At 41.3% G+C, this 13,218-nt stretch overlaps 1 protein-coding gene across 1 annotated transcript in view; it reads left to right on the plus strand.

The window, feature by feature from the left end:
- GRIA3 (glutamate ionotropic receptor AMPA type subunit 3) overlaps positions 1 to 13,218 on the plus strand; it is a 292,780-nt gene that overhangs the window by 224,528 nt on the left and 55,034 nt on the right. Inside the window, exon 12 of the mRNA XM_061136405.1 lies at positions 4,593 to 4,791. Coding sequence (XP_060992388.1) covers positions 4,593 to 4,791 — 199 coding nt within the window. The remainder of the gene's footprint in view (positions 1 to 4,592; positions 4,792 to 13,218) is intronic.

Here is a 13,218-nt window from a genome sequence, read left to right on the forward strand (position 1 = left end):
AGAGCAGAAGATTGATTCTGCACATTTAAAAAAAAAATCTGTCATAGACACAGCATTGAGTGGAGTGTAGGAATGACGCATACTTTGGAAGAAAGAAGGAAGCAAAGGAATGATGAAGAGTTTGTGCAAAGGAGAAACAGTTTGCAGTTCCAGCTCTTCATCTTGCGAAGCTAGTAAAGTGCAGAATTCAAAATTTACTTACAGGATGAAGGTTACAGCACATTGCTCACTTTTATTATCATTTTAGAGGCCATAAAATACATTTTATTATTAACTCAGAAACTCTAGTTTCTTCTGATTACAGATAACAGGAGCATTGTGTATTATTTTGCAGTGTTTTTATGTCTGTTTTTCTCTTGTTGCTAATTTCCTTTCATTAACTTCATGCCTCCTCTTACATTCCTTCAAAAGGTATGATATGTTCCTTTAACACATTTATATAAATACTAAAAGTGCAGCATTTTACAGTCATTTCATTATGCTAACCTCCAAATCTGTCTTGTGCAACAAAACTACTTGAAATGAATGTTAAGCATTTCGAAGCTGCATTAATGGAAGGAAAGATACTGAGAAATGACAGGTCTTTCTAACTCAACTATAAAGTCTTGTCTTGTTTTAATGGATCCTTTTTAAAATGTGATAGGGCTGACCCATCAGTCACTTTTTATATAGCCTCCATGTGAAATGTGGGTTTAAATGGCTAGTTTCACTAATGAGAAAAGGGAAATGTGAAGATTTTTATAGAGCTTCTTCCCAGTTAGTTCCGCTGCACACATTCTCTGTAAAAGAATTTAGGCATCACTGTCACACAAGGGAAGAAAAGTGGTAGAAATTCCAAGACTCTTGTCAAAGCTACTACTGTTTTAAGGGGAGAATGCTGAGTGCATTCAATGCTGATTCCCAGGAAGCTCCTTTTTCCATCTATGCTGATGCTTGTGGATACTATTTTACCATTTCTATGTGGATATTCACCAAAATTCTCTATGATCATAGGTCTATTGCAGTATTAACTACATAACTGCTGAAATCAATAACCATGTAGACAAGAGGTCACAAAAAAGACCAGTTTGCTTTTTAAGTTTATTTTCGGTCATGTCAACAATTTCAGCTGAGTCATATGGATCAACCACATGATTATCTGAGTCAGCTATTAAGGTGGCCAAAATAACCAGGTTATGATGTGCAGGCTTGATTTTAGATCACACAGATACAGTCACAGTCCATTAGCTGCAATAGCATGACACAAATGTAATTTCCATAAATTACTGTGTTGTTTGCCACATTTCAAATAGATAATACATAAACTACCATTAGTATTCACGGCAGCAGAATACACCCCTTTTCATACCAAACCATGATTCTGGAAATACTCCAAAATCAGTTTTCCCCTTGATCTCCATAAAATCCTATCATCCCAAATAAGGATAGCATTCACAGCTCCATTCCAAATGAACAACAGATAATAAACAATAATTACCCAAACATGTTTGGTTTTCCTGCAATGGTATTTCTCAGAGTTTGTAGGAAAATTGCTCCTTCTATAATCTACCCACCATTCTGGATTTTCTTATATAAAATATGAATATTTTATACTATAAAAATATTGGCATGTCTTTCCTATTGTGTACATCTAGATGATTTATTTACTATTTCTCATCTCTTTGCCTCAGTTATTTATATGTAGAATGCCTCCATTTTCTTATCTGTAAAATATGACTTAAGAACAGGGATGGAGGATTAAAAGAGTTGACACATGTGAACAATTAAAACAGAGTCTGACACATAGGAAGTGCTCTTTAAGTGTTATTATTTTTTTATTACTACAAATGCCACTTTGAACATTCATCTTTTATATAGAAAAATTATTTCCAGAGTCAGATCAGCCCAGAATAAATGAAATATATATGTCAACAATGAAGAAAGACTATGAAAGGTACAAATTCATAATTGAAATATTCCATATACTTTTAGCATTTGGAAGTGTGACATTCTTTCTGACTCATCCAGATGTTTTTACCTCTTCTGATTAAAAGGGAGATGTTCCCAGGTGAAATACTGAGCGAGTATAACTATTAGTTAGAAAAAATCTGTTGCAAAGCAGATTTGCACAGCCAGAAAACTAAAAGTGATGACACTCAGAAATAAATATGGGTTGTTTGAAGCATCCAGGGACCAACAGAAATTACAGGCTTTAAAAAAACCAAGTCTTTTTTTTTTTTACAGATAATCAATAAAGAATACTATTTATCATAACATGTGCCAAAATGATTTGATCAGAGTGTAAAATCTAAAACAACTGGATTTTCCAGAGGCTCAAAAAAGGTTATCTTGGGACACAGGAATTTAACTTTGCTTCCAAGTGGTAGAATGCGTGTACAGACAGAGAAGAGCTTGACTTGCCAGCTTTCAGCCCAGAGCTGCCCTCTTCCCACAGAGCCTGGAGAGGTGCCAGGCTCCTACGCCTATTCTTGACTCTATGACAGAGCGGGTTCTTTTCCTGTGAGCTTTTCTGGGCATGAGAGAACACAGCCTAACCAGGATGGAGCTATGCCACAGAGCAGAACTATCCTCAGAATAATGTGGCAATGTTTTATGAAACCTAGCGACCACATTTCATTTCTGCACACAGAGCCAGCCTTCAGCAGCATTGCAAAGGAGGTGACATTTCCTCAGGACAAGCCTGTATCCATCTTTAAGCATTCGGGGTTCTTACACTGCCCCCTAACTTCCCGCAGACCCTATCCCCAGGTACTCTCATGATGTAGGACCGTGGCTCTAACCCTGGCTGCACCCAAGGAGCTTTATGAACATGCTGCTGCTGGGGCTTCCCTGGTGGCTCAGTGGTAAAGACTCCACCTGACGACACAGGAGACGTGGGTTCGATCCCTGGTCCAGGAAGATCCCACATGTCATGGAGCACCTAAGCCCATGCACCACAACTACAGAACCTGCCCTCTACAGCCAGGGAGCCGCAATGACTGAGTCTGTGTGCTGCAACTACTGAAGCCCACGCGCCCTAGAGCCCCTGCTCCACGAGAGAAGCCACCACCATGAGAAATCCACGCACCACAACTAGAGAGTAGCCCCCACATGCCGCAACTAGAGAAATGCCCGAGCGGCAAGGAAGACACAGCACAGCCAAAAATAAATAAATAAAAACTTTTTAAATGTTGCTGCTTAGGCCCAACCCCCAGAGATTCTGATTTCATTGATCTGGGGTGAAGTCTAGGCATTTTTTATTTTTTATTTTTGGTCATTGTGTTTTGTTTTGTTTTGGTCTCGAGCTCCCCTGATGGCATTGATATGCAGGCAGAGTTGAGAATCACTGATGGAGAAGAAGAACAGTATTTCTCAATTTGACCGGCAGACCACCGCCATCACCAGTGATGCTTAAGAAGTCCAGATTTTTGAGCACTCAGATATTTGGAATCTGCATTTTAACCAACACCCCAAGTCATGCCCGTGCATAGTTACATTCAAGAACAAGACGTTCCCTGATTAAAACTTACGCATCATCTGTCCCATTCTCCACTAACTGGATATACTAATCCAGAATGATAGGAGAATAGGCGCTGTTGAAGTAAAGTGTGACATTTTGACCAAGCCTCCTGAAGAAAGCTCAGAAGATAATTCCAATAGTAAGAATGTCTAGAGCAGACCAATGAGGATGGTTTTATCTGTTTTGGTTATTTTGGCGAGGAAGGGTACAGACAAACGTTTTAGTGCCTCTCAAGTCCTATTACACAACCAGTTTCCAACTTCACTTGAGGCCTGTCCTATGTGCTTAGTCTCAGTTTTTAAAGGGAAGAGTTTCAATCCCTCGATCAAAACTCCCTGAGCCCCATTAGCCATTTATATGAAGACAACAACAAATATTACCTCATGGCCCCTGGCCTTGTGATTAACCAACTTCACTAGAATGGCAATGTCTGTAGTAAATGTGTTAAACACACAGGGACTAGTGCTCATTTACTAGCATCTACTCATTTCTCCTCAAATACGTAAAGGTTTTTGACTCTGTGTCTCCCATGACATCACCTTACATCAGTGTTTTTCAACCTTGACTGCACATTGTAATCACCTGGAGAGATCTTTAAAAATACATATGTCTGGGTTGCAACTCTCAGATTCTGATTTCTTTGTTGGCTGGGTCTGAGCATGAGAGGTTTAAGATCCCGGATGATTCTAATGTACAGGCAAGGCTGGGAACCATTTGCCTTAAAGGAAACAGAACAGTCTTCCCCAGGTGCGCCCAGCAAGGCTCACAGAAAGAGAATCGGGTAAGTACAATGATTACATCTAAGCAGAAGCTGGCACAAAGAAGGTATTTATTCCTGTGATTAAATAAATAAGCCTATTTTGAAACCCTTAGGGGCCTGAAGAGCATTATGCATGTACCATCATCCCATGCCATCATGCCATGCGGTGTTGTTGTCAACGTGTCATTCTGTTTGATGTGTTCATCCCCTGACATCATTGACTTCTCGATTTCATCAGCTCCACTGAAACCATTCCTCTTTCCAAAAATAAGGATTTCATAAACTGAAATCTGGCCCCTCTGGGTCCGGACGGGCCTTTGTTTTGTTTTGTAGATCACTCTCCGGGCGCATTGTTGGAGGGGTTTGGTGGTTCTTCACCCTGATCATAATTTCTTCCTATACTGCCAATCTCGCTGCTTTCTTGACTGTGGAGAGGATGGTTTCTCCCATAGAGAGTGCTGAAGACTTAGCTAAGCAGACTGAAATTGCGTATGGGACCCTGGACTCCGGCTCAACAAAAGAGTTTTTCAGAGTAAGTGCTTTTCAGTTAATTGGGCCTGCTGGTTTTTATTTTACCACCTGCTCACAAAGGCAGATTCATGGTGTTTTAAAGGAGGGTTGGGAAAGGGTGGAAATATTATCAAGGCAGAGCATCTTAAAGACAGAACTACATGCTTGATGACCTAATTCATTGTCCTTTAGATCCAAGACTCGTGTGTGACCTCACAAGTTGCATAGCAAGAGCACTGAGTTTGAACTCACAGGTTGGAATCCCAACCCTGCCACCAAGTGACTATTTATCCTTGGGCAGGTCATTTTAACTTCTGTCAGCCTTGGTCCCCTTACTTGAACACTGAAGGCACTGAACTAAATATCTGTTCTCCTTTTTAGCTTTTACAAAAGCAGTGATTTTATGTCTCGGCAGTTCACTGAAGTTAGGTGATTGACTAAGAATCTGAGGAATCATGGTCTATAAAATGACATTCTATTTTATACATTGGTTTTCTATTGAAATGTATTACAGTTGTTTCAAGCATTCCTGTACATGCAGATAATTCAGTTTTCAAGGAAACTAATAATTGTTTTAATTTCTTGAGTAGATTTATTGACCCCTTTCTGACCCAACATGAGCCAATCTTAGTAGGGGAAGCAAGTTGTTCACTAGCCAAAGTTAGTGAGGCATCAGCGCTGTGGAGGAGAAAGAAGAAAGGAGATAGAACATTATAGAAGGGTAATACAATGGACAAATGACTTTTACATAAAACATCAAGATCTTTGTTCTGTAGCAACTTGTCTTTTAAAAAGGCTATCAAAGGAATGTTTAAGAACTCATGCATTTATTCAGTTGCCCCAACCAGAGAAACATGGTGGCTTCACTGAGAAAAAACTGTTTTCATTCCCTGAAGCAGAAAGAGTTAGTTCTGATACCCTTTCAAGAATTCTCTTGGAAGGGATTGTAGGTGGAAAAGCAGAGGGGCACTTGATTAAAAGAAAAGAACTTTTATTGGCTTAGGATATCCCTCTCTCACCTCTACCACTTTTTATTGAGCAGCTCATAATCCCTAACCAGGGTGAGAGGCTCGGTACTATTGGGGTTGGCCAAAAAGTTTATTTGGGTTTTTCCACATGATAGTACAGAAGAATCTGAACAAACTTTTTGGCTAATCCAATAGCAGCATCAAAATGATGTGAAGATCTTCTTGGACTAACCTGGCCTTGACCCTCACCTCGATGGCTGTTCCAGAAGCTTATCTGGGAATAATCCCCTGCCCTCATGAAATCACTCACACATTTCAGGGCAGGAAGCAAGGGATTTCCATCTGCTGAATAGTCAGCACACAATCAGCTCCATGGAAATTTGGCTTGGTGTCCAGCTTTAGCAGAGCCTATGTTCACCATCCCAACAGGCATCAAATTGCTACAAGAAGTAATTGACCGCTTAAGCTATCAAGACACCAGACTTGGACCCTCCAATCAGGGATCCTTGTTCTGGGAAGCATTTTTCCTTCAAGGAGGATTAGAAATTAGGAAGGTGTGCTTTAAATGGTATTCACTAGGTGGCATCAAATCCCATTAAGTTTTCAAAGGCCATTCATCCATATTGCAGGCAAAGGAGGCTCTCTCAGTTCAGTTCAGTTCAGTTCAGTTCAGTTCAGTCACTCAGTCGTGTCTGACTCTTTGCAACCCCATGAACCACAGCACGCCAGGCCTCCCTGTCCATCACCAACTCCTGGAGTTTACCCAAACTCATGTCCATCGAGTCAGTGATGCCATCCAACCATCTCATCCTCTGTCGTCCCCTTCTCCTCCTGCCCTCAATCTTTCCCAGCATCAGGTCTTTTCAAATGAATCAGCTCTTCGCATCAGGTGGCCAAAATATTGGAGTTTCAGCTTCAACATCAGTCCTTCCAATGAGCACCCAGGACTGATCTCCTTTAGGATGGACTGGTTGGATCTCCTTGCAGTCCAAGGGACTCTCAAGAGTCTTCTCCAACACCATAGTTCAAAAGCATCAATTCTTTGGTGCTCAGCTTTCTTTATAGTCCAACTCTCACATCCATACATGACTACTGGAAAAACCATAGCCTTGGCTAGATGGACCTTTGTTGGCAAAGTAATGTCTCTGCTTTTTAATATGCTGTCTAGGTTGGTCATAACTTTCCTTCCAAGGAGTAAGCGTCTTTTAATGGCTGCAATCACTATCTGCAGTGATTTTGGAGCCCAAAAAAATAAAATCAGCCACTGTTTCCACTGTTCCCCCATCTATTTGCCACGAAGTGATGGAACCAGATGCCATGATCTTAGTTTTCTGAATGTTGAGCTTTAAGCCAACTTTTTCACTCTCCTCTTTCACTTTCATCAAGAGGCTCTTTAGTTCCTCTTCACTTTCTGGGAAGATTTATTAGCACAAAGACTTGAAAGAGTGACCAAACAGTCATCGCCCCCATGCCCAGACCCCACCCCAACACGTGTCTTTCTCAAATACTAGGAAAGCATCTACTAATCCATGTAACGATAGTTTGATTAAAGAACATCTTATTACTAGTGCCAATTTGAATTCAACATTCAATTCTGAGCAAAGCTATTGCCACATTCTAATTGGTTTGCAGTTTCTAATGTTCACCAATTCCTAGTGACCTTTACAGCCAATAAGCAATTCGTATGAAAATGGAACTGGTTTGAAAATCTGATTAGAAAAGGTGCTGGATATTTCTAGGTATAAAGAAGTGCAAATCATTTTCTAACTTCTGCTAGCCACTTTTCTTTTTCCTCCATTGGTTACTAGTGACAGCAATAAGGACTCTGTGGGGAAGTTCTTTAGGACAGCTCACAAAAGTTGATTTAAGAATAGAATGAGCAGTATAGGACAAGCCAACTCTTAGCCTGATTGTACTGAAAATGTTATGTAAACCCAACAAAGGGAATGCTTGGTATTCACATAATACTGAGGGGCCCAACCAATTGGTCTCCAAGCCATTTGTCCTCTAAATATCCTCTACTCAGGACTTCCCCAGTGATCCAAGGGTTAAGACTCTGCCTTCCAATGCCAGGAGTGTGGGTTCCATCCCAGGTAGGAGAGCTAAGGTCCCACATGCCATGGGGACAAATTTTTTTTAAAAATTAATATCCTTTACTCTTCCCCTCCCTGAACCCCATAAATCAGAGAAAGTAACCAGCAGGAACACATCATCTCTTACTTGGGGGCTTCACTGCCACAGCATGTCACTTTCCCCTCAATCCTCCATGATCTCAAGACAATTTTAAGAACAGCAACTCCTCTACAAAAAAAAAAAAAAAATTGAGGACCACTGATGGCATGCCTTCTCAACATTACAGGCTAAAACAAGACCACATGCAACATTTACAAACATAACATGAGCTCATTTCTACCCATTCTCTCTCCATATTAAAACCACACAGCCCGGGGCCAGCCCTCTAGTCCTTCCACTAAGAGAAAAATAAAAGAAAATTCCTTTCTAATCGCCCTGAGGACATTTTTACTTGTCCTGAGTAAGGCTGCCATTAAAATGATAATATCTTTAAGTGATTCTTTTGTTTCTCTCATTTTCTGAACTATCCTTCGCTGTTATCTTACAGTCACAGAAAGTCACTGGCACAGAGAGGAAGGCAGGGAAGGACTGAGCCAAATGCATGCAGCTGGAAGAGACATCTGAAATATTACCATCAGCCCTCATGACTTGAAAACTGATTTCCTTAGACAGCAGCTCCAAAACTAAATGTCCCAATTGGAGTTAGAAGCACCCATGCTAAAAAAAAAAAAAAAAAACAAGTCAACAGCTTCATTGCCATTGCCCAAAGAAATGCCACTATGATTTGGAAAACTGCACCAAAATGATCATTCTCCACCAGGTTTTGAAATTTTAACCTGATACAGAGTCATGTTAAAAAGTAGCACTGGGAAACAGATCACCAGCCCAGGTGGGATGCACGAGACAAGTGCTCCGGCCTGGTGCACTGGGAAGACCCAGAGGAATCGGGTGGAGAGGGAGGTGGGAGGGGGGATCGGGATTGGGAATACATGTAAATCCATGGCTGATTCATATCAATGTATGACAAAACCCACTGGAAAAAAAAAATAAAAAAAAAAGTAGCACTGGGAGGAAAAACAATTCCAAAATTCTCTCTGCCTTCAGACCCCTAGAAATATTAGAAGACAACTACAAATGCTTGATTTCTTTTCCAGAATACTGGAGTGGGTAGCCTTTCCCTTCTCCAGGGGATCTTCCAAACCCAGGGATCAAACCCAGGTCTCCACATTGCAGGCGGATTCTTTACCAGCTGAGCCATAAGGGAAGCCTTCTTTTCCAGATTCTTGGCCATATTCCCACTAAAGATAGTTCAGGGGATAAGAGGATAACATTTAAATCGAAATGTTAATGCTAATTTAAACCCCTTTAAAAAATAAATATGAATGGAGAGGAGTGGGGAGAGACATGACTTGCTCCAGTGCCCTAGAAAGTGAAAAGTGAAAGTAAAGTCTCTCAGTCACTTGTGTCCGACTCTTGCGACTGCATGGACTGTAGCCTACCAGGCTTCTCCATCCATGGGATTTTCCAGGCAAGAATACTGGAGTGGGTTGCCATTTCCTTCTCCAAGAGATCTTCCTGACCCAGGGATTGAACCTGGGTCTCCCGCATTGTAGGCAGACGCTTTACTGTCTGAGCCATCAGGAAAGTCCTCCAGTGCCCCAGGCAGGACAGGAAAATTGAAATGTATCTGCAGACTCCCCACCCCCACCCCACCCCCGCCCCGGGAACTGCCCTGTCTTCTGAGTGGCCAACATTGTAAACCCCATGAAGCACAGTTGAATTACTCATGAAGAATGTTTTGTCTCAACACAAGACTCTGCTACTGTTGTCATCAGTAACTTTTCTTTTAATGCCCCCTCAACTTGATTTGGGAAGTAGTCCCTCCAAGAGGATTTAGATTCTGCTTACATATCCTGAATCTCTCTCTCTCTCACACACACACGCATTTTCAGAGTCCAGATTTCAACATTTGCTGGTTATTTATTATAAGGCTTTTGAACTTTATGAGGAAAGAAGAACAATCTCTTCACAAATGTCCCCGTGTTAAGTATTGGATTGGCCAAAAAGTTTGTTCAGGCTTTGGCCACTCCAGTATGTTGACATCTGGACATGATTAAGAGAACTAACCTTTAATCTTCAAGTTTTACTACAACAGACTTCCCTCATCCCTTAGCCCACCCCCTTGCCTTAGGAAACACATCAAAATGTAGAAATTCTTTTGTAACAAGATGTTCTCACAAGTACCATGATAAATTTGAGATCTTGACACTGTACCCAGACAACAGCAACCACATTTAATTAGTTTGAAGACATATATGATGGGACCTAGTGTTTGATGATATGGTGAAACGACACTCTAGGGAGCATATGATAACAACAATAGGAGATGAGTTGACACCAAGGAATGGTAGGTCAGACACATTTATTGTATATATTCCTTGACAATTTAAAAAAAGAAATTGTTTTGTAATTTTGACATGGCCATTTTCATACCACCTTATCCGCCCTCCCCAAAATATTCTTTTCCTATGTCAGATAATACATTACACAGCCAGACTCATAGACCTTATAGGTTAACACTAGAGGCAGAGCAGCAGGTACAAAGTGAGGCTGCTGAACTGAGGCCTGGCCAAATGGCATTCTGAAAAAGGGAATGATACATTCAGACAGCTGCACACCAATATCTGTCTCCAAGACAAAGGAGGAAATGTGGCAAGACAGGCCAGTAATAATGCCCTCAATTCTATTACTTGTTCATCACTCTTTCAATAACTTCTTTGGGCAACTACCATATACCAAACTCAAAGCTAAGCACTGAAGAGCCATCTCCATGAATGAAATTAAATTTCTGCCTTTTGCAAAATCACATGAAAATACTTAAGACAGGTTTTTTTTTTTTCACCATTCTTGGAGGTTATTTGGGGAAACAGATTGACTTAAAACATAGGTATCTCAGAGAACTAGATATCATCCCTCCAGGGCAGTCAGTGGTGTTTATTTCAACAGACTGACTTCCTAGCACGTGCCAATATCTGGATATCCTTTGTGGTGAATAAGAGTAGGGTTCATGATTCTCTATAACTCCAGCAGGAAGGTCATCAAAGTAATGAATAAAACAGAAATGGCCTCTACCCCCTGAGAGCTCACAATCTGGTGGGCTGACAATTTTCAACACATGTGTGTACTCAGTCATTTCACTCATGTCCAACTCTTTGCAACCCCATGGACTACAACCTGCCTTGCTCCTCTGTCTATGGGATTCTCCAGGCAAGAATACTGGAGTGGGTTGCCATGCCCTCCTCCAGGGGATCTTCCCGACCCAGGGATCAACCCCGCATCTCTTTTGTCTCCTGCATTGGCAGGCAGGTTCTTTACCACTAGGGCCACCTGAGAAGCCCCTTTCAACACATATTCATATATCTCACCACACTTTCTTCACATGACAATCCTGCCAGGCAAACAGAACATGTGTTATTCCACTTCCTTCAGGGAGGAAGCATTGAGGCAAGATGACACTGACTTGAAAGCTGCTCAGCTCGGTGGGGACAAGCTAAAATTCTGAGTCTAGACAGGATCCTCTTTCCATTCCATCTCAGTGCCTTTCTGGTATGAGTGTTCATAGAAACATGGAGTACTGTGCATGAACCAAGCCTATAGGGTAGAGCATGTTAAGGCTTCTCTATCATCTCCTGGTTGATCTTTGTTTTTATTCCCTCTGATGGATCAATTAGAAAAGGAAGCCTATACACACTTTTAAATAACATTTTGCCATGCCCCCCAAATCTCAAAAGGATCCAACATAAGAAGGCAAAGAACAGGAAAACATCCATAAAACTAGAGCAAATGCCACAAATGCAGTAGACTGCTATTATTCAAGGCTTGTTATAGCTTCTGATATGACAAGGGTTATGTCATGATGTAGATAGAACTGGAAAGAATAAGAAGATGAAAATGATTTCTAGTTCCACATCCACTGATGACTTTCTTGTTTTTCTTTGGGTAAGGGTCATTTGGTCTCAGTTTCCTCATCTATCAAGGGAAATATTCCCTGCTCTACCTTCTGTATGGGGTTAGTTAGAAGGTAATATCAGAAAAAGCTCTTTAACGATATGAAGGGTTCTACAAATCCCAGGAGACTTAAAGGACCCACCAGTAGAGCAGCTGAAGTATAGAAACTGTCCAAATAAGGCTCTGAGGAAACAAGAGAGAAGGGTATTTCTCAAAAAGAAAAGAACCTCTGCTTGCTCAATGGAAGAGAGTTGGGGGGTGGTGGCATTTCCAGCTTTGGGAGGAGAAAGAAAACTCATTTATATCCTTCCCCCATCCTCCTGATCCCATGCCTACCCCTGTTATAAAATATGACCTCATCTCTTAGTCCATCTAGCCATTCCTTTGTGGTCTGCAGATTCAACAACTTCACCGTGCACAGCTTAAAGCTGCCCTTGAAGACCACCTAGAAACTTCAGGTGCTTCCAAGGTGGCATGCAGGCCATCTGTCCAAAGTGACCAACCATATGGATTTCATTAGCCTGTCTCCGTTAGTCCTCCCAGGTAACCTACTTGCTTATGAGAGCATGTCACAGCTCAGGAAGCCTTAGGGGGTTAAGTCTTTGTTATCTTTGAGGCTGCCAACTCTCTCAGACCACACCAGGATAATTAGCATCACACAGGACTCCCAGATCTTTGTGAGAATTCTGAAACTCTCTTCCCTAGAGGAACTCACCACAGGACCTCTCTCTTTTCTTGTCTAACAAAGTCAAAACACCTAATAGCCTTCCAGTTAGAGGATGGGGACCCATCTGTTCAATTAGACTTTCCTTGAATTCACCTGGCAAGCCTGCACAGGTTGATTATTTACAATTCCTTTCTATCACCATAAGAAGCCTAAATAGTTGATCAACTATTATTGATCAACAACAATCAACTAAAATTTCAACTAACTGAAACTCAACTCACAAAATCATGCAATTAACCAGAATGCTTGGTAGCACTCCACTTTGGAAAGGAAGAGGAAACTCACACAAATAAAACCTTGATGTGAATTTTCCTTTCAAAAAGGCTACAAGGTGAGGCCCTGTGGTCAAGTTCATTCCAATCTTCAACATCTTCCACTTTTTTAACCAGTGAGTAAAGATATAGAGTGTCTACTGTATCAAGTTAGGTACCAGGGATACAGTAGGGGAAACATGACAGAATTTGCCTGCCAACACAGGAGACACAGGAGATGTGGGTTTGATCCCTGAGTCTGAAAGATCCCCTAGAGGAGGAAATGGCAATCCATTCCAGTATTCTTGCCTGGGAAATTCCATGGACATAGGAGGCTGGTGGGCCACACAGTTCATGGGGTCACAAAGAGTCAGACATGACTGAGCATGCATGCATGCATGCACATTTTGTTGGAAAGAAAC

This window comes from Dama dama, chromosome X (genome assembly GCF_033118175.1).
Source record: "Dama dama isolate Ldn47 chromosome X, ASM3311817v1, whole genome shotgun sequence".
Lineage (NCBI taxonomy): Eukaryota > Metazoa > Chordata > Mammalia > Artiodactyla > Cervidae > Dama > Dama dama.